General features: G+C 40.6%; 2 protein-coding genes across 2 annotated transcripts; one reads left to right on the top strand and one right to left on the bottom strand.

Moving 5' to 3' along the window:
* The first annotated feature begins 9,930 nt into the window (after window positions 1–9,930).
* LOC102715941 lies at window positions 9,931–13,219 on the top strand. Its single transcript, XM_006654534.3, has 3 exons — window positions 9,931–10,290; window positions 11,191–11,295; window positions 11,380–13,219. The coding sequence occupies exons 1-3, from the start codon at window positions 9,931–9,933 to the stop codon at window positions 12,937–12,939; spliced, it is 2,025 nt and encodes a 674-aa protein (XP_006654597.3). The 3' UTR covers window positions 12,940–13,219.
* Window positions 13,220–14,676: 1,457 nt separating this feature from the next.
* Window positions 14,677–16,633, bottom strand: LOC102715664 (protein translation factor SUI1 homolog). Its single transcript, XM_006654533.2, has 5 exons — window positions 16,527–16,633; window positions 15,681–15,788; window positions 15,177–15,388; window positions 15,048–15,101; window positions 14,677–14,947 (listed from the first exon to the last, which is right to left on the bottom strand). The coding sequence occupies exons 2-5, from the start codon at window positions 15,715–15,717 to the stop codon at window positions 14,903–14,905; spliced, it is 348 nt and encodes a 115-aa protein (XP_006654596.1). The 5' UTR covers window positions 15,718–15,788; window positions 16,527–16,633; the 3' UTR covers window positions 14,677–14,902.
* Window positions 16,634–18,268: the final 1,635 nt, after the last annotated feature.

The raw sequence follows: 18,268 nt of genomic DNA, 5'->3' as shown, positions 1-18,268 counted from the left end.
CCGTCGTCGTACTCGTCGGTCCACGACGCCGCAGGGCGAGACGGCGCGGCGCAGTTGCCCATCTCCCTCTTTGCAGTTTCTGAAGATCGCAGAGCCCGATCGTGTGAGGAGACGTATTTGTAACTCTCGAGAAGGTTGGAGGAAGCTGGTCAGAGAGGGTGGCTGCTGCAAGGGTTGCAACGTGTAAGATGCAGAATTTAAGTACAGTGTAGCTCTGAATTCCAATGCCAGGTTGGACCTGCTGTTTTCTTCTGTTTTTCACTTTCTCCTGCATCTCATAAAACTAGGTTTAATGCAACAGTTCATGCAGGAAATGTGCGCTTAATTCCAAGATTTTGTTTTTTCATACTTGTTTCAGTAGTACATATTTCGTTCAAAAATGATCGTTCAGTGTGAATAAAAAGGTTGCAGCTGTTGCACGGAGTAGAGTTGTAAATGGGGACTTGCAAGCTGCAGCTATCATCTTGTGAACTTTATGGGGGAAAAAATGGAGATGGAGATTAGGCAATCTTATTTTCTTAATGTTCACAGTTTAGTGTTGAAATTCAAATGATGTTTTCTCAGAAGGATACAAACATTGGACGGCATATATGAAGAACACCGCACGTGATACGTGCATCTTTGAAACACAGCATATTTAATCCATGCCGTGCTGACAAATTTTCTTATCAAATCATGGTCACAAGTTGAAATTCTTGGACAATTAGGCGATTTAACCAATGTCATTCGCATATAGCATATTGCCCTTTCAGACCAATGACAAAGATGAAATTATTGCACAAAAGGCTCAAACATAAATTTACTGAGTTGTACTATATCGTATTCATTTCTAGACACCTTAAACAGCATGATTTGCTTCTTTGCGTGAAAGGAACTGTTCATCATCAGAAAATATTTGTATCCAGCTCAAGTACGTAATCTCAACGTTTCCAGGAAAGCAATTGCTAAGCCCATAATTGCAGGTGATGTTATCGTACCACCTAACAACAATCTTTGTCAGACTTAATCTTTATTCAGTTCAGGCCAAGCCCATCAATCGATAACCAGTATCCAGCAACGCAACCGAGCAGTGGTTGAAGAAGTCCATGACTACTACTACTACTAATGCTTCCTATTTCGAATTTATCATCTGAAAAATGTGGTGCTAGGGGCGTCTAGAAGGGCCTTGCCTGGTCAGATTCTTATACTTAAGTCTTATATATGTGTGGGGCTATAATTTCTAAATAAAAATTGAGCTAGCAATAGTGCTTGGAAAATAATGGTTCAGGATGTTGTTTGTACCGATAGTTTTTTTAGTTACAAACTTGCAAATGCTTTGCAAGTTAATCCATTAGAAGAGGTAAAAGTTTACAAGGCACGATCGACCATAGTCATCGCAACGAAAAGGGGACAGAACATGGCAAACAAAAACACTTAAGCACCTACTATTACGGAGCAAAAACCTCCAGAAAGCAGAGAAAAAAGGGAGACGTATGAGGGGATGGGGCTAAAAAGCATGTCACATCGGATAATTAGACACTAATTTAAAGTATTAAATATAGACTAATAAAAAACTAATTTCATAAATAAGAGCTAATCCGTGAGACGAATTTTTTAAGCCTAATTAATCCATAATTAGCTAATGTTTACGGTAGCACCACATATGCTAATCATGGATTAATTAGGCTCATTAGATTCATCTCGCGAATTAGTCCAAGATTATGGATGAGTTTTATTAATAGTCTATATTTACTGTTTATAATAAATATCTAAACATTCGATATGAATAGGAACAAAAATAAAAATAAGTCCCTGTAAATAAACACCACTAAGACTGAAGTAGATTTTCCCAGCCTCTGCACTCCCGCCAGCAGCCATTCACAACCTTCCTGGATAGTTGATCTGATGGCTGCTAGTCTGCGAGCAGTCTACCTACTTGCCTGAAGTTGCAGTTTCTGCAAAACTATCGGCTCGATTGAAATTTCAATGTTGAAAGTTGAAAAAGTAGTAGTAAATATTAGAATGAGCGTACACTATAGTACCAAAGCTGGGTACATCAGATACTGATAAGGCCATTAAGAAAAATAATGTAGGCTCTTTACCAATTTAGCAGTAACAGATTGACTAAACACGTATGCGTAATACTCCCTCCGTCCCTAAATATTTGACGCCGTTGACTTTTTTATATGTGTTTGATTATTCGTATTATTCAATTTTTTATTGAATATGTAAAGTTATATATGTGCATAAAAGTATATTTAAGAATAAATAAAATAATATAAAAATAATTAATAATGATGTAAATTTTTTTGAATAAGACGAATAATCAAATATTTTTAAAAAGTCAACGGCTTCAACTATTTAAGAATATTTAAGGATGGAGGGAGTATAATCTTTGACATTCTAAGAACCAAGAAATAGCCAAACCAGCCGGTCTCTGAATCAAAGTATCAGCAAGAGCATCTATGTCAGAATCCAACAGTGTAAGTGATCAGAGATAACCGATCAATCCAAGTAACCATACTTATTCAAACTGTGCATATACAACGAAGTTAAGACTATGTACAGACTGTAGAATCTAGAACTGCCTATACAGCGAAGTTAAGACTTAAGAGCTAGCCATGTTCAAATGCCCACCATTTTGTTTGTGCCAAACTGCAAGATGAGTGCCAATCAATGGAGCCCTGAATGAGATACAGTCGACACAACTGTCTACGAACAGCGAATTTAATTGCACCTCTTGATCCACATAATCGATGGATAAGAGAGTACCACAGTACCAGGCTTGGTGATCAGATGCTATTATTGCCAACGCAGATGTTATCTGTCTATGGACTTCTGATAGAATAGTAGGTGAAGATCTCTGAACATTAACTGCTTTTTAGAGGATCTCTGAACATTAACTTGTGAACCAAATAAGTCAAGAGTTTACGGCTCGACATTAACGACGGCTAGTAAGTAGAATATAGCCTGCATGGCAAATTTCAGAATAAGGACTCGTAGACAGTGTGCCTTAAATCTTGCATTAATTCCCTGAGCTGCCCTGATTAGTGTTTGTCTCACGGAGTTATAACAGTTAACCTATTCTATATGATCATCTCACGAAAATCAAGGTCAAAACAACACATGAGCATTCAGACATCCAAGTTTTCATTCTCCAATGATATAATCACCATTGTTAAACATTGACCCCTACTACTTAACTAATCCACCCATTGATTAATGAAGCTATTGGAGTGTTAAAGCACCAATGGATCTATCCAAAACACCCGCGATTTTCCCCTCCTCCCAATAATCCAAGCATCGATGGTCTAAAGTCTGAACTTGGCAAAAAAAAAGCTCCTCATTTATAGATCCCTAAGCAGCATCAATCACAAGATCCAAGAAACAGAGACGAGAAGCGATACAACTCCAGGAACATGCAGTGCTCGGCTGCTCGAGCTCAGATCACTATGTTTCGAACCTGCAAGCTGCAGCTTCCATCCAACCAAGAAGAAGTTCAGCTCAGCTGGCAAGATTGAGCTTTCTAAAACTTTACCACTCACTCTGAAGCTCTAATAATCCTACAAAATATACTATAATTAATTGGCAGTGAGTATCATGCTTCAGCTTTCCATATTAGAGAAACTATATCAATCGTCCCAAATGGTCTTTGTGGGGGCAGCCACTGTGCTGCTGCACACATGCCCGCGTGATGCTCTCCTTGACCATACCAATGGGAGCTGCAAATTGGGTGTCATTTATTAGTGTGGTTTGGATAATTATTAAGGGTGTGTGTGCTGACATGATTGCATGACTTCTCTTTACGATTTTTCATCTCCCAACTTGCAGCTTGTGGCTCCACTGAGCCAATTATGCTGCTGATTACCAGTAGAAGTCTAGAAAAAAAGGCAGGGATCCTGCATGCCAAAAGTTTTGCATCTGCGTGCCCTTCTTTGATCCTTCATTTGAGGCGAGTTGATAGTCCCCTCGTGCAATCACATTATTAAGCCCAGTTTGCCCCAAAGGAGAAACATGGTGATTAGATTAGTTTTGTAGGGTTCTCTAAGGATGTAGTGATAGGTTGCTACTTGGTAGTAACTTTTTATGACGGGAGATATCGGTTTCTCCGGGCAAGTAAAATAATACATTAGTACTCCATATGAATTTAGATATAAGCCATTTTAGAGTTCAGCATATGGATTAACACAGTGTTAAAATAAGTAAAAAATAACCTTGCTGCCCTATAATCACTACAATTACGAAATATGGCTAAACTTTTCAAAGTTTGACTACAAAGAACTCCTTAGTAGTAAATATAAATGCATAGTTTTTTGGAAAATAAAAATATATGTGTAGATTTGTGTTAAAATACTTTGATAATATCATAAACTTATTAGATTTTGTAGCTAATTAATTAGTATAGTATGAAATTTACGGTAAAACTTTCATAAGCTTACTTGCAAAAGGAGTATGGGAATATATCATGGTAATATGGTACATTAAAGCAGTATAAAGAGTGTGAGAAAAAGTAACCTTTATTGATGTAAGTATAGACTGAAACAAAAATCATAGTGATGAAATGACTATGTTCCAAACAAATACGTAGAGTTTAGTTGCACAATTCTCTAATCCCAATTATACGAAAATATTTTATTATTTCATGAAAGGCGACGTTCTGGCCTCTTTTGGAAGGGAGGAAGGATTATACAAATTTTACGAGAATCAAAGTAATTCACACGAAAATCTTGTAAAAAAATTGTACTTTCGGGCGAAGCAAATCTCATCGCAGCTCTCGACTCGACGCTCGCACGCAGAGCCATGCATGGGGCGGTTTGGCACTCCAACCGGTGACCGGGCGGCCGGCGTAGCGATAAGGCACACGCAGAAGCAGCCAAGCCGGCGTCGATCCGGCCGGCCGGCCCCAACCCCACCCACCGCACGGCGCAACAGCGCCAGTCCCAAGCAGCAAGCGCGCGAGAAAACGCCGTGTCCCCCCTACCCGCGTTCCGCCCCGCGGAAGCGGACGCCGCGGCGCCATGTTCCCCGCCCTGTGCTCACCCAGTCCTCGTGGCCCCGCTCCCGGCGTCGCCTTGTGCATGTGGGTGAACGTAACGTCCTCCTAGCTCCCTCCCTAAACGTCCGTGCCGTTAGCTTTTTTTTATCCATATTTACCATTTATTTTATTAAAAAAGTTATATAATTATTAATTATTTTTATATTATTTTATTTATTATTGAATATACTTTTATACATATATACAGCTTTACATATTTGATAAAAAATTTGAATAAGACAAATAGTCAAACGTGTATAAAAAAATCAACGGCGTCAAACATTTAGGAATGAAGGAAGTATTTAAAAACAAAATGAATAAAGTTTTTATATACTTTTTTTTGGCGATCTAAAAGCCATGGAAGAAAAATAATTTCGGTAGAAAAAGTTAAAATTAACTTTAAACTTTAAAATAAAAAATTCAAATCTTCTTATAAGCATAACTAAATGTAAAAAGATGAGAGTGCATGACACGTAGCCGGTAAGTTTTCTCTGACATGCTGCCATCTAACGAGAGGTCATTGATATACGACCCACTGAAATATTTCACATGCTGGTCACTCAAATCAAAATCTAAACAACATGTTATATACTACGTCGATCGTCATCTTCACCCTCCCACCAGAGGGTCGTGTCGTTGCATGTATGCATGGAATGGAATTCACAGCAGAAGTGATCGAGCCACGATTTTGGCCCGTCGGTTTTGGAGCAAGCAGCGTGCACCGGCATTTATGCAGAGGTAGCCCCATGATCACTTTCATGTGATGACCAGCTCTAGCTTAATTAGCCTCGATCTCTTTCCCTACCCTACTAAAGTGACACGCCACGAACTCCGTGATCCACCAACGAACGGTGTTCGTAAGGGAAGGCTAGCTACCTAGTGGTTGGAAACCGTTTAATTACTCCTAAGTGATGATTAAATCAGCACGTTTGCTAATAATCAAGCAAAGCTAGCTCATGATCCGGAGGTTGGTTAGTTTTCTGACTTCGTGATTCAGCAGCTGAGCGATATCTATCACCGGTGCATGTCTCACTGCTACAGGAGAAGGAAGGAATCAGGATTCAGGAACAGTTAGCTGTACCGTGGCACGTGTGATTTCACCGTGACATATCGGCTCCTGGCTGCCGTTGATGCACGGGTACAACACAAGCCAAACAATATATTTACAAATAAAAAATAATAATTTATAAAGAAAATTTTTATATCCGTATTTATAGTAATCTAACAACTAATAGAAAAATAAACTACGATTAAAATCTTTAAATTACTTAAAAATTTAAATTTTAACTTGTAAATATAAGCAAAACGCAAAATTAGTAGGTGTACGACTCTAGTGGTGCACTACTTCTCGAGTGTGTGTCATGGAAGTTGACAGTTTGACAGGACACGGGCGCATGTGCCGACGCAACGTGGGCGGGCACGTACGTAGCCCAACGCCGGTTTGTCCGCCGAGCTGGCAGATTGTGCATCGGCGAGGCGGAGCCTGGCGGTTGGCCCCAGCTGGAACGTGCCGTGACAAGCTTAATCATGCGATGGTATAGCAGGAGTAGTAATAATGTTCATGTGCGGTTTATTGAAAACAGAAGGAAAAAAAAGTACTATATGAGGTGAGAGGTGACCGGTTGCTTTATGGTACACCGCAGGTACATTACTGCCTTTACAGCGTAGTGGAACTTCTTGTATTTTCACTGAAAGTTATAAACTTTGTTGGTATACATCCAAGTAAGTAATTAATTTAAGGTTAAATAGCACTTTGCGCTACCTTCTGTCACCCAAGCTTCACTGTAAATCACCCTTAAATATATTTTATTTTGAAGTAAATCTGTACTAGTTCCATCTCAAAATGCCATCAATTTTACTCTATTTTGTTTGTTCCAAAATTAGTTCACCTTTGGACAATTACTGCATCTGAATTTATAAAGTAGTGAATAAATGTATTGAAAGTAGATAGAGTCAAAGATAATGGTACTGAGATTTGATAGAATGAGGATATTCTAGTCTCTTTGCACTTGTATTGTTACGTATGAAATCAGTGAGAAACAAAGTTATTTTGGGATGGAGAGAATAATTATTATGGTTTAGATCATTATTTAGTCACATCAATCCTGTATTTTGACAAATATATGTGTTTCACATTGATGGAGAATCACTGCTCTACTGAAGCCGACGTGTTTGAGATAGTTGATTTGTACTCGAAAAAAAATGTTTGGTGCGGTTCAAACTACACATTTTCAAATATACTATTCTTCTTTCGTTTTGCAAGAATAAATCCTAGGGAAAAGAAACTACAAAAATACACATTTATCTCATGGGGATGCGGGGCACCAAGGCGCACTGTGGATTTGCGACACCAGTGTGGGACTAGCGTGCATTACGTGCATGGTAGCTGATGTCATCGGCCGTTGCCGGTGCCACATTCGCACTGTGCCGGTGCCGCATCTTCATCACACGACACATGTATATTTCTGCATTTTCTGTGCATTCATGTAAAACTAAAGAAAATTAGGTATATTTATTTATTGTTTTCCCTTCAAGCTGTAACATTTGGTCTAAAGGGGAAAGATGGGTAAGGATGATCCACAATGAAACTTGGGTATTAAAAATTGGCTCAAAATGTGATTTAATTTAATTTGTCTTGTATAATACTTTCATAACATTATATGGAGTAGTGTTGTATATTTGCATGAAATTCATTCTCAAGGGGAAACCACGGAAACTTAAAAGAGAAAGAACAACATACAGATATTGGGATGAATGTAAGAATGGGCACTTTGAATAAAAGAAGATATTTTGCCAAAACATTTCTTTAGGTCAAGGAGCAGGTGTGCTTAATAGGATTGATGGTAGTGACACGCAAGGATACAATTTTACTAGCGCATAGGTTTCTCTCAGTTTACTCCTCCAAAGAAAAAAAAAAGAACGATTGACCTAACGCGGATTACTCTTAGATTTTTTTATACGCACGTATTTCGAAATGCTAAATAATACTTTTATATTTTTAACATTTTAGCAGTTAACTTCATCCTTTATACCACTAAATAGTTATAAAAAATTAGACAATGTTTTATTTTTCTTCCGGAGTAAAACACAGCCGAAGTCATGGAAACACTCCTGACCGCACTAGCTAAAATGGATCATGTATTGTCGAGCTGATTACTTACTCATGTACCGCTTCTGAAAAATACTATTTTTTCGAAAGCATTTTTCACCAGCTAGAGCATCCCCTTTTAAACTCTGGTTCAGTTTCTTCACGGGTAGCAGACAAACTATTTCTGACTTTCAAAGTTAGGTTGGTGTGTCTGAACTAGGAAATTGTTTAAATTTCGTCCTAGATATCTAAATTCAGATGGAGACACCTAATCATATATATATATATATATATATATATATATATATATATATATATATATATATATATATATTCTAACTATTGACTTTTTATCATGGCGGTACAACGAATATGGCATTGGTATGATTTGTTCCTAGGCGTTTTAAACTTAGTGGAGATGTCTGGTCATAATTGAAGAGAACAATGAGACTGAATACTACAGTTGTCCTCTTCAAACACTAGGAGGTGATTGTGAGTATTTTCGAAAAAAGTTAAACGACGTATTTACAAACAAAAAATAATTTATAAATAAAATATTTATATATATGGTCCTATAAATCTAAAAACCAAACTAAAAAAATAAACTACGATAAAAATATCAAAATTAACTTTAAATTTAAGATTAAAAATTTAAATTTTGGTTTATAATTATAAATAGAAGCGAAAAGATGTAATCCACAAATAAATTCCAGCTGCTGCAACCATTGTGGTTGTGCTGCCGCAGCACAATCAAGCAGTCCCAGTAAATTTATATATTTTCTATAAATTTAGAATATTAATCCGTTCCAAAATAACTATATTTTTCATCCATCTTACACATGTCAATATACATATTAATGCAAAAGTAAAAGACTATAATATCATTTACTTTATCACATCTCAACACAATTATCCTCACTTTATTTAGTTTTGACACAATTATTCGTTACTTTCACAACCTTTAATAGAATGATATTCATCTTGTTCCACGTTATAAGATTCTATGACTTTGTCTTGATTCATATGTGTGTTAATATATCTAGACATATACATAAAACATATAAACTGATATATGAATAAATCTAATCAAATTTAGAAAATTTCATAATATAAAACACATGATAAAAAATAAAGTTATTTTAGAACAATCAGAAGGGAACGAATATAAGGCTAATTTGCAACGGGAAGGATAGGTAGTTTTCCAGTCAAATGGTGACACAGATGGCTAGATATTAACCTTTTCTCAGATCACTCCCATTCAAAAACTGCAAGTTAAATTCCACAAACCAATCCAACAAAAAAAATACTTACAAATTACATTAGAAAAACACAAATATGAGTAGTTTCATTTCACCTCCTTTGCACTTTCCCTTTCCCATGCCAAGTTCTTTAGGGCTTATTCGATTTGCAGGAATTTGAATCCAAAGAAATAGGAAAAGTGGAGGAATAGAAATATATGGCAACACTAATCCATAGAAATTTTTCCAAGAGGTTTAAGTGGATAAAAATTTTTCTATATTTTTTTCTATATCTATTAGGAAAGAATTTTTTTTTTGATTTTCCTATAGTTTAATCTTTAGGAATTGGATCCTTTGTTTTCTTCTAAACGAATAGGCCTACAGCTACACTGGAGTACTGGCCGTATGAAAACCACCGCTGGGTCTGGGTACCAGTAGTACTGCCTGCTGCTAGATCTCGCGTCGCGCGCATATCTCCGTCTCCACTACTACCCGCGCGCTATTCACGGTAATGCCACTGCCCTCGCAGCCGTCTCGCCGCCCCGCCGCCGCCCCCGCCCCCGCCCAGTGACCCGCGCTCCGCCCCGGCGATGGCGCGCCCAGGCTCCCGCGCTCGCCGCCCGGCCAGGTCCCCCGAGCCTGCCGCCACGCCGCGCCAGGGCTCCCGCCTCCGGACGCCGCGCCGTGGCCGCCGGCTGCGCGTCCAGAGCCCCTCCCTCGCCTCCGCCCGCCGCGCGGCCGCGGCCGCGGCGCCGGCGGCGGCGGCCCCGCCCCCGGACACCCCGCCGCTGCGGTGGCCCGTGGCCCGCGGGGACGGCGCCGCGCCGTGCGGTGCCGGCGCGGCCGCGTCGGTGAGGAAGATTGCGGCGGCTCTTTGGCGCGTGCATCCGCCACAGGCGCCGCCGCCGCCGCCGACGGAGTCCCGGGAGCCGCCGCGCCGACGGTTCGAGGTAGGCTTTGTTTTTCAGATCCGCGCGGGTCTTTTGGTGGCTGTGTAGCCTTGTGGCGTTCTAGGGTTCCATTTGGCCGCCCGTTGTTGGAATCTGCGATAGAGTTGCCGCCTTACTCTCGTTTTGATGCGCATCGTCCACAGCTCAACTTGTAATTTTGCAGGAGTCGCTGTTTCGAGTAGTCTGGTGCTTTGTCATACTTGCTCTTTTGTTGTTCTTTGGAATGTTGCAAATTTGGAGCTTTTCCAAGTTTTGAGCTGGTTGTTCTGAAAGCTATGCAAGCACTCGCGCGCATCTGCGGAGGGGATCGAGTATTTTCGATGCGAACTTTTTGAGCACTGTGTCGCTATCAACAGTAGGGACTAGAAATTTTTCAACCGCATTTTTCCCCCAATCAAGGGGCCTCATGTTAATGCTGGACACTGGAGCTGGAAATCTAACATCTTGCATACATTTCTCTCTTCTGCTTATTAGATTTGGAGTCTTTAGTAAATCATGCATTATCTTATCTGGAACAATATGCTTTTTGGAGGAACGGCAGTGCCCATCTTTACCAATCTGTGTGTAACAGTTAGCTTTCACGGTGTCATGCTGGATTCTTGGGAGTTCATCTTTTGCATCGTTCCAACTAATGATCCTGATGGTTCCCCATTAGTTCGATTTCGATCAATCAATTGGGGAGAACATGTGACGTACCCAAATTCGATACATTATCTACATTGTTGTTAGGACAGTAGTAGGACGCAACCCATGTGGTCCCCAGATATAGCTGGTTATAATGTGATACAAACCTTCAAATGGAGAGTTTTGGACAAGTTTTAACACCATTTTACATATAATTTTTGTTGTTATTTAGTTTTCAATTGTTGTTGGGGAACTAAAAGGTAACAAATTTTGCAGCCTAGCCCAAAGCAGTCACATACACCTGATCGTTGCAATTATTATAAAGCACTTCTTGAAGGTAGGGCAGGAAGCAAGCCTCTTGGCAGCGGCACCATGCATGAGGTATTATTTGTTCATGAATTAGCACAACTGTCACCTTTGCTGTGGTTTGGTTTGATTAATGAAATGCTTGTGAATCATTATTAGGTGGGAGCTTACTCTCCATCTCCTCGAATTGAAATGGAGGTGGCAACAAAATGGGACCATCGGGGCATGAACAATTTGAAGGGTGCTGATGGCGATTTGTGTGACCATTATCCAGTGTCTGCCAATGCAGAAATCTCTGCACTAAAAGCAGAGCTTTTGCAGGCCCACAACCGGATCCATGAGCTTGAAGCTGAGAGTTGGTCTGCAAAGAAGAAGCTTGATCACTTGGTGAGGAGCCTTGCTGAGGAAAAGGCATCCTGGAGGAGCAAGGAGAATGATAAGGTTCGAAACATCTTAGAGGCTGTTAAAGAGGAACTGAACCGAGAGAGGAAGAATCGACAAAGGGCAGAAATCATGAATTCCAAGTTGGTCAGTGAACTATCTGAGCTGAAATCAGCAGCAAAGAGATATTTACAAGATTATGAAAAGGAAAGGAAGGCTAGGGAATTAATGGAAGAGGTGTGTGATGAATTAGCAAAGGAGATTGCGGAAGACAAAGCTGAAGTTGAGGCTTTGAAGAGTGAATCAATGAAGATGAGAGATGAGGTGGAGGAAGAAAAGAAGATGTTGCAGATGGCAGAGGTTTGGCGTGAAGAGAGGGTACAGATGAAGCTTGTTGATGCAAAGCTGACACTGGAAAACAAGTATTCACAGCTAAGCAAGCTTCAGTCTGACGTTGAGGCTTTTCTCAGTTTCCACCAAGGCAACACTGTAAACAAAGAAACACTAAGAGATGGAGAAAGGCTCAGGGAAGCAATTTGCTCTATGAAGTTTCATGACATCAAGGAGTTCTCTTACAAACCACCACCTCCTTCAGAGGACATTTTTGCTGTGTTTGAGGAACTCAGAGACAGGGATGATGCTAACGAGAAGGAGATTGGACAGTGTAATGGAGGTACCCCCAAGAGGCATGCAACAAAGATCCATACAGTAAGTCCGGAAACAGACGTCTTCTTGGAAAAACCATTGAACAAATATTCAAACCAACCTTGTGATAGAAATGAAGAGGATGATGATAGTGGATGGGAGACTGTCAGCCATGTTGATGAGCAGGGCTCTAGCAATTCACCAGATGGAAGTGAACCATCGGTAAACGGGTGTTGTGGTGGAAATGACGCATCAGTGAGTGGAACGGATTGGGATGACAATTACGAAAACGGCAGGTCAAACAGCGAGATCAGTGAAGTTTGCTCAACAACAGCGGAGAAGTACCGGAAGAAGGGGTCTTCTTTTGGCAGACTCTGGAGATCGTCGAATGGCGACAGCCATAAGAAAACGGGATCCGAGTTACTGAATGGCAAGCTCTCAAGTGGTAGAATGTCAAATGCTGTTCTTTCTCCCAGCTTGAAGAACGGGGAGGTGTGCACAGTTTCTCCCAGCGTTGGAGAGTGGAGTCCAGACCTGCTAAACCCTCATGTGGTTCGCGCCATGAAAGGGTGCATAGAATGGCCCCGAGGTGCGCAGAAGCAGAACCCGCATGACCTCAAGTCCAAACTCATCGAGGCGAAACTCGATGGCCGTAAGGTCCAGCTGCGTCAGGCACTGAAGCAGAAGATATAGCTTGCCAATTCGAGCGATCGCATGCATTCAGTGGCTGAGAACAACATTTTCCATGCCTGCTAAGAGGTGTCCTCATCTGGAGCAGGCAGGCACCTACCTATACGGTAGAGGAAGTGTTGCAACATTGACCCTCAAAGTGGTGCTATCAATGGCTGTAACTAATCGATGTTCCGATAGCACATTAGCTTCTTTAGAAGAACCAGGTGCTCCACTCCATGTAATCAAATGTAAAACTAATATTTTCAATCAATGCATTATTCGGTCATGTTATATTATTAGCTTCGTGGGCTCCTCAATGTGATTCACACTTAGGGATGGCAATGGATAATTACTCATCGGGTATTGCTATCTCATACACATACCTACTACTAAAAATTCGTACCATTAAAATACCCATACCCGTCACAGGTACGAAAATTTCTTTATACCCATACCCGCTTAGGTAAATCTTACTCGTCGGGTCACCCATATACCTGCAAAAGTTCAAAACAATCTAAATATCACAGTTTCCATATAGTATATTGCATAGACGCTAGATATTTAGGACATCACACATTTATATAGTGTAATGAAAAATGTATGGATGGTTTAAATACCTATAATTTTGGTTAATTAGGCTAGGCTAATTTGATATTAGGCCATGACATATATTTAAACTTGCGGGTATTTATTACCCATGAGTAAACGGGTATGGGGATCATAAGAACGTTTCCATACCCGCGTACCCATCGGGTGAAAGTATTTGCCTAATTACTTACCCACAGGTAATATATTTAGCTCATACCCATACCCTAATGGAATAAATACTCATTGGGTCTCGGGTCGCGGGTCTCCGTTGCCATCTCTATTCACACTATAATCCTAGAGGCAACCATGCATGCATCTACATGTCAGGTGAACCAAACAGATCAGTTTGAGTATGGGGCATGGGCATGCCCATACCGCAGAAGCTCATCATCACTCGCCATAGTCCGATCCATGTAGAAGAAATGAGTAGCCTTCGGAAAATCGGGGGTCAGAGGGACCCTAGGAGGTTAACACTCGCCCAACCACAATGATGCCGTAAAATGGTCTGGTTCGCCACGCTCGAAGCGTGCGATGTCAACTCACCTCCAAACTCCAGATGTACACCCTCGTCTTCTCACTTTTCAGTATGTTTATTTAAATTATATATTTAAAATTGATTTAGATTTAATTTATTGTATGTTTATTTAAATTTTAAGTCTAGAATTGATTTTAAGATTTATTGATGGTAGCTTATAAAAAAATAAGTATCTAAAAGTTTTATTAAAGAATTCATTTAAAAATATGATTTCGCGTATTCCTTCAATAAAGATAGGCATGACATGTTCATCACGCTCTCTTTCCTATCACGGCCAAAAGATAGCCAAAAGCCGGAGTACCTGTTTTGATGATCAAAATTCTCACGTCCTCTTCAATACGGCCGTAACAGCTGTTTGGCTGTGGTACTTTGCATCGCAATATTGCATGGAAAAGCATTTCATACCACGTCGAAATTGTTGCCACGCTATCGACTTCGTTGTATAAGTTGTCCTCTCCAGGCCCCAACGACGGTGAACGAGAGAAATCGAGAAGCAAAACTCATCTATTCAGGTGTCACGGAAAATTACTATCACCACCACAAGGATATCAAAATGGGCACCAGTCACCAGAGGTAAGTAGGCAACAAAATACGACCATGATGACGGCACAGACGCACAAAAAAAAACCCAGATGTATAGACAAACAGCAAATACTTTTATTAGATTGGCAATATCCCACACAAACCATACTCATATGCCGGTAGCGCATAATGAGGTGACAACACAACTTGCATCAAGCAAGAATCGCGTTAACAAATAGTCTTAATACTTCAAATATAGAGAACAATAACTTGTAGCTTCAGAGGCTTCCCAATATCTGGTAGCACACAATATAGAGCACACGAGCATCTATAGGCAGCTTAGAAACCGTGGATCTTGATGTTGTCCTTCTTTGCAATCCCAGCCTAGCAACAAGAGGAAAATATTTCAGATTCAACATATTAATGGCCAACTAGAGGAGTTCATCTCTTGAGAAGCCGTAGCTCTGATAATAATTCTTAATACCTGAACTAGGAAAGTGGCAACATTCTTACGCTGATCACCTTGAAGTTGAATGACCTGCAGCCATCAAATTTTTCAGCATATCCACAGCAAAAATTGAGAACCAGTTAAACACTGCCAAGTGCATCATACCTGGCCAAGCTCAGGATCTTGGACTACAGTACCATTGCAGCAGAATTCCTTCTTCAGATCCTTGAGGATCTTGTTGTAACTGTACTCCTTCTTCAAGCCCTGAACAGTTGTTAGACTCTTTCTGCCGTTGCGCTGCTGGATGCGCACATGCACATAATCCTTTGCTCCAGGACCAGCGCCAGAGTCCTCAGCATTTGCCTCAGCAAACGGATCTATCACAATCACACAAGCTCATCAAAAAAATAATACTAATACGTGAAAAAATAATTCAGAAAACAGAGGACTTTCAGCAAAGCTCATCACACATTATGCCTATCCTGCACTTATCAAGCCTCTAGCCAGAATATTTACAGTCAGCATAAACAATACAATATTTTTTTTTGACTTAGTTGGCAATCTAGTTTTTACATGTTAGAAGCTGCCCATAACAACAGAACAAGCCATGATCAAACTATTATAAACTTTGGTTCATTCAGAAGATGCCATGTATGAACTGGAGCATACCGAAGGCAGACGGAAGCTGAACGTCGAGATCAGACATGAAACTTGGTTGTTGATTGGTTGGCACCGAACAGATCAAGCTTTTACTTGTTAGTTGTTTTTAGGTTGAACCTGCAGAAATCACTCCCCCATCAGTCACATGTTATCCCGAGTCTCACATGTTAAAAGGAAGAAATCAAACTGCAGTTGTCACATAGCAATATAACAGTAGTATAACAGCAAGCACCCCAACATAAAATTTTCTCTAGCAGTAAGGTAAAGCCTAAAGCATGTTCATCATATTCCCAAACGCCTTTAGATGCACATGCCTTCCTGCTAACATTTCCCCAATTTCTGGGGAGGAAGGGGCGATAAATTTCAAGTCTATGGTTCCCAAATCGTACTCATACGCGACCAAAAGGCAACATGATCTATCTATGATACGAAACACAAGGAAACAGATCGATGCATCCAATCATCTCCAGATTGTTCTTCAATTCCCCAAAGCAAGGAATAACGAACCGGATCGTATTAGGGTTTCCACCCCCAAATCGCGAAATTAATCACGAGGCTCCCCCCAAATCCCCCCATATCAAACCATCCGTCACCCTAAACGAGGCAAATCCAACCCATCTACACCTCCTCCGAAGCCACGAACACCCCGAATCCAAACAAATCGCACCTAAATCCGTTCGCAAAAAACCCACTCCCCATCCCGCAACAAAACCGAGATCCGTTTCTCCACGGGGACCAACGACCATCGAACCGATCGAAAATTCATCACTAGACGCGACCAAACGCACCCAGATCCCAAATCTGACACATGCAATCGATCGATGAGGAAGAGAGGAGAGGGAGATGGGTGTTCACCTGTCCTTTCTTTTCTCGTGGTGGAGCGCACGCGAGGGCGAGGAGAGGGCGGAGGCGAGGAGGAGGAAGGCAGATAAGACTTGACCAGGAGCCGCGTCGACGCCTCGGCCGCCCCGGCTTATATAGAGGGGAAAGGAGAAAGCGTACGATTAGGCAAGCCGCCAACGCGAGAGATGCTAATTATGCCTTTTTTTTTCTCTTTTTTCTATATAAAGCTAATCGTGCTCTTTTTTGACTCTTTTGATTTTGATATATTACCCGTCACCCGTGTACACGGCTCTGGATTCCTGCCGACCTATCGAGATGGAGCATTTTTTCCTTACTTTTTCACCTTCTAGGAGTAGTATATTCATCACGTGTGACCTGACCGACAGTATGATTTTATGTTCGTGTTATTTTCTCGATCTTCAATGTACGGGTTAACAGTATGAAAAAAATACAAAGAAAGTATTTCTAAATGAGAAATAATTTATAAACTTTTATATACATATGATTAGCTATTCAAATGCTAAGAAGAAAATAATAACCTTCAATGAAAAACCCTCAAAATCAACTCTAAATATAAAATTCAAATTTTGGTTTACAAACATAAGCAGAATGGAAAAATTGAGTTTGGTAGATTTTGTGTGTGTCATTACTTTCTCGACCTTGGGATGTAGATCCAACGACGAGAAGGGTGCCTGTAGGCTATAGCCGATATTTAGGTTGGAATTTCTTGTTAAAAATTTATAAGAATAGGCTTTTGTTTTGAAAAAACACAAAACTAACCCCAACGCCTAGGTAGCGGGCGTGAACTGTAAAACACTAACTAGATGGACGCTATAGATGATGTAGATACAACTAATGGGTGTGCGGTAACAGCCGTACGCTATAGATGATGTAGATACAACTAATGGGTGTGCGGTGACAGCCGTTGAAGACAAGAGGGCAAATTTTGAGGCGGCCCCCTTGCCGCCCAACTACTAGGCGTTTTATGTGCGGCAGGAGGCCACCTGCAAAGTTCCGAGGTTGTCGGCTTAGGGGTAGAGACATTTTATGATTGGTCCCTTGTCGCCAAGCTACTATTTGTTTTGGAGACGATAATAGGGGTTCGTCTAAAAAAATCGTGGAGACCGACAGGCAACCCCCTTGCCACTCACCTATTGGGGTAGAGTTATATCAATTCTGTTATACAACATATTAGTAGATCATTGGCTCTTTGCAGCTTATTGAAGCACCGCTTCCAACATAGGGGTCTACCTCCTCAACTTCTCTACCACAGACTCATGTCACACATGGTATTTCACCATATCCGCTCACCTACTCATGTGAGCACGTCGAAGAGGAAAAGAGGCCAGATAAGAGGACATAGAGTGTCATACTAGTTGTACTTATATAAGTTTCATTACCCTATAGACTTTTACCTATCTCGTACTTACTTTCACTTATTGCACTTACTATTTGATCATTTATATTACTAATCATTATATTGTTAACTCTTGTTGGATGATATGGACAAATTCACCAACTCTATTACTAACCACGTAACTTGTAAGTAATGTAAACTATTATCACAATATATAGTTATGTACTTGACGGTATAACTATTACATATACTACTAAATGTGGTATAATACTAATATGAACATAACTATTTTTCCTATTAAAATTGGTGACAAGGGGTCCACCTGTAAAATGGCCACCCCTGCCCCTATCTCAACCTCCACAGCATTTTGACACACGACTACCTGCTATTATTTTCA

Source organism: Oryza brachyantha, chromosome 5 (assembly GCF_000231095.2).
Source record: "Oryza brachyantha chromosome 5, ObraRS2, whole genome shotgun sequence".
NCBI classification, from domain to species: domain Eukaryota; kingdom Viridiplantae; phylum Streptophyta; class Magnoliopsida; order Poales; family Poaceae; genus Oryza; species Oryza brachyantha.
Note: the sequence above shows the minus strand (reverse complement) of the source record. Positions and strands in the feature narration are given on the sequence as shown.

Coding starts and splice junctions, on each gene's coding strand:
- LOC102715664 (XM_006654533.2), bottom strand. CDS start 15,717: ATGTCTGATCTCGACGTTCAGCTTCCGTCTGCCTTCG. Junction 15,102..15,176: donor AAGATCCTGAGCTTGGCCAG/GTATGATGCACT, acceptor TGATGGCTGCAG/GTCATTCAACTTCAAGGTGA. Junction 14,948..15,047: donor TTGCCACTTTCCTAGTTCAG/GTATTAAGAATT, acceptor TCTTGTTGCTAG/GCTGGGATTGCAAAGAAGGA.
- LOC102715941 (XM_006654534.3), top strand. CDS start 9,931: ATGGCGCGCCCAGGCTCCCGCGCTCGCCGCCCGGCCAGGTCCCCCGAG. Junction 10,291..11,190: donor CGCCGCGCCGACGGTTCGAG/GTAGGCTTTGTT, acceptor CAAATTTTGCAG/CCTAGCCCAAAGCAGTCACA. Junction 11,296..11,379: donor GCAGCGGCACCATGCATGAG/GTATTATTTGTT, acceptor AATCATTATTAG/GTGGGAGCTTACTCTCCATC.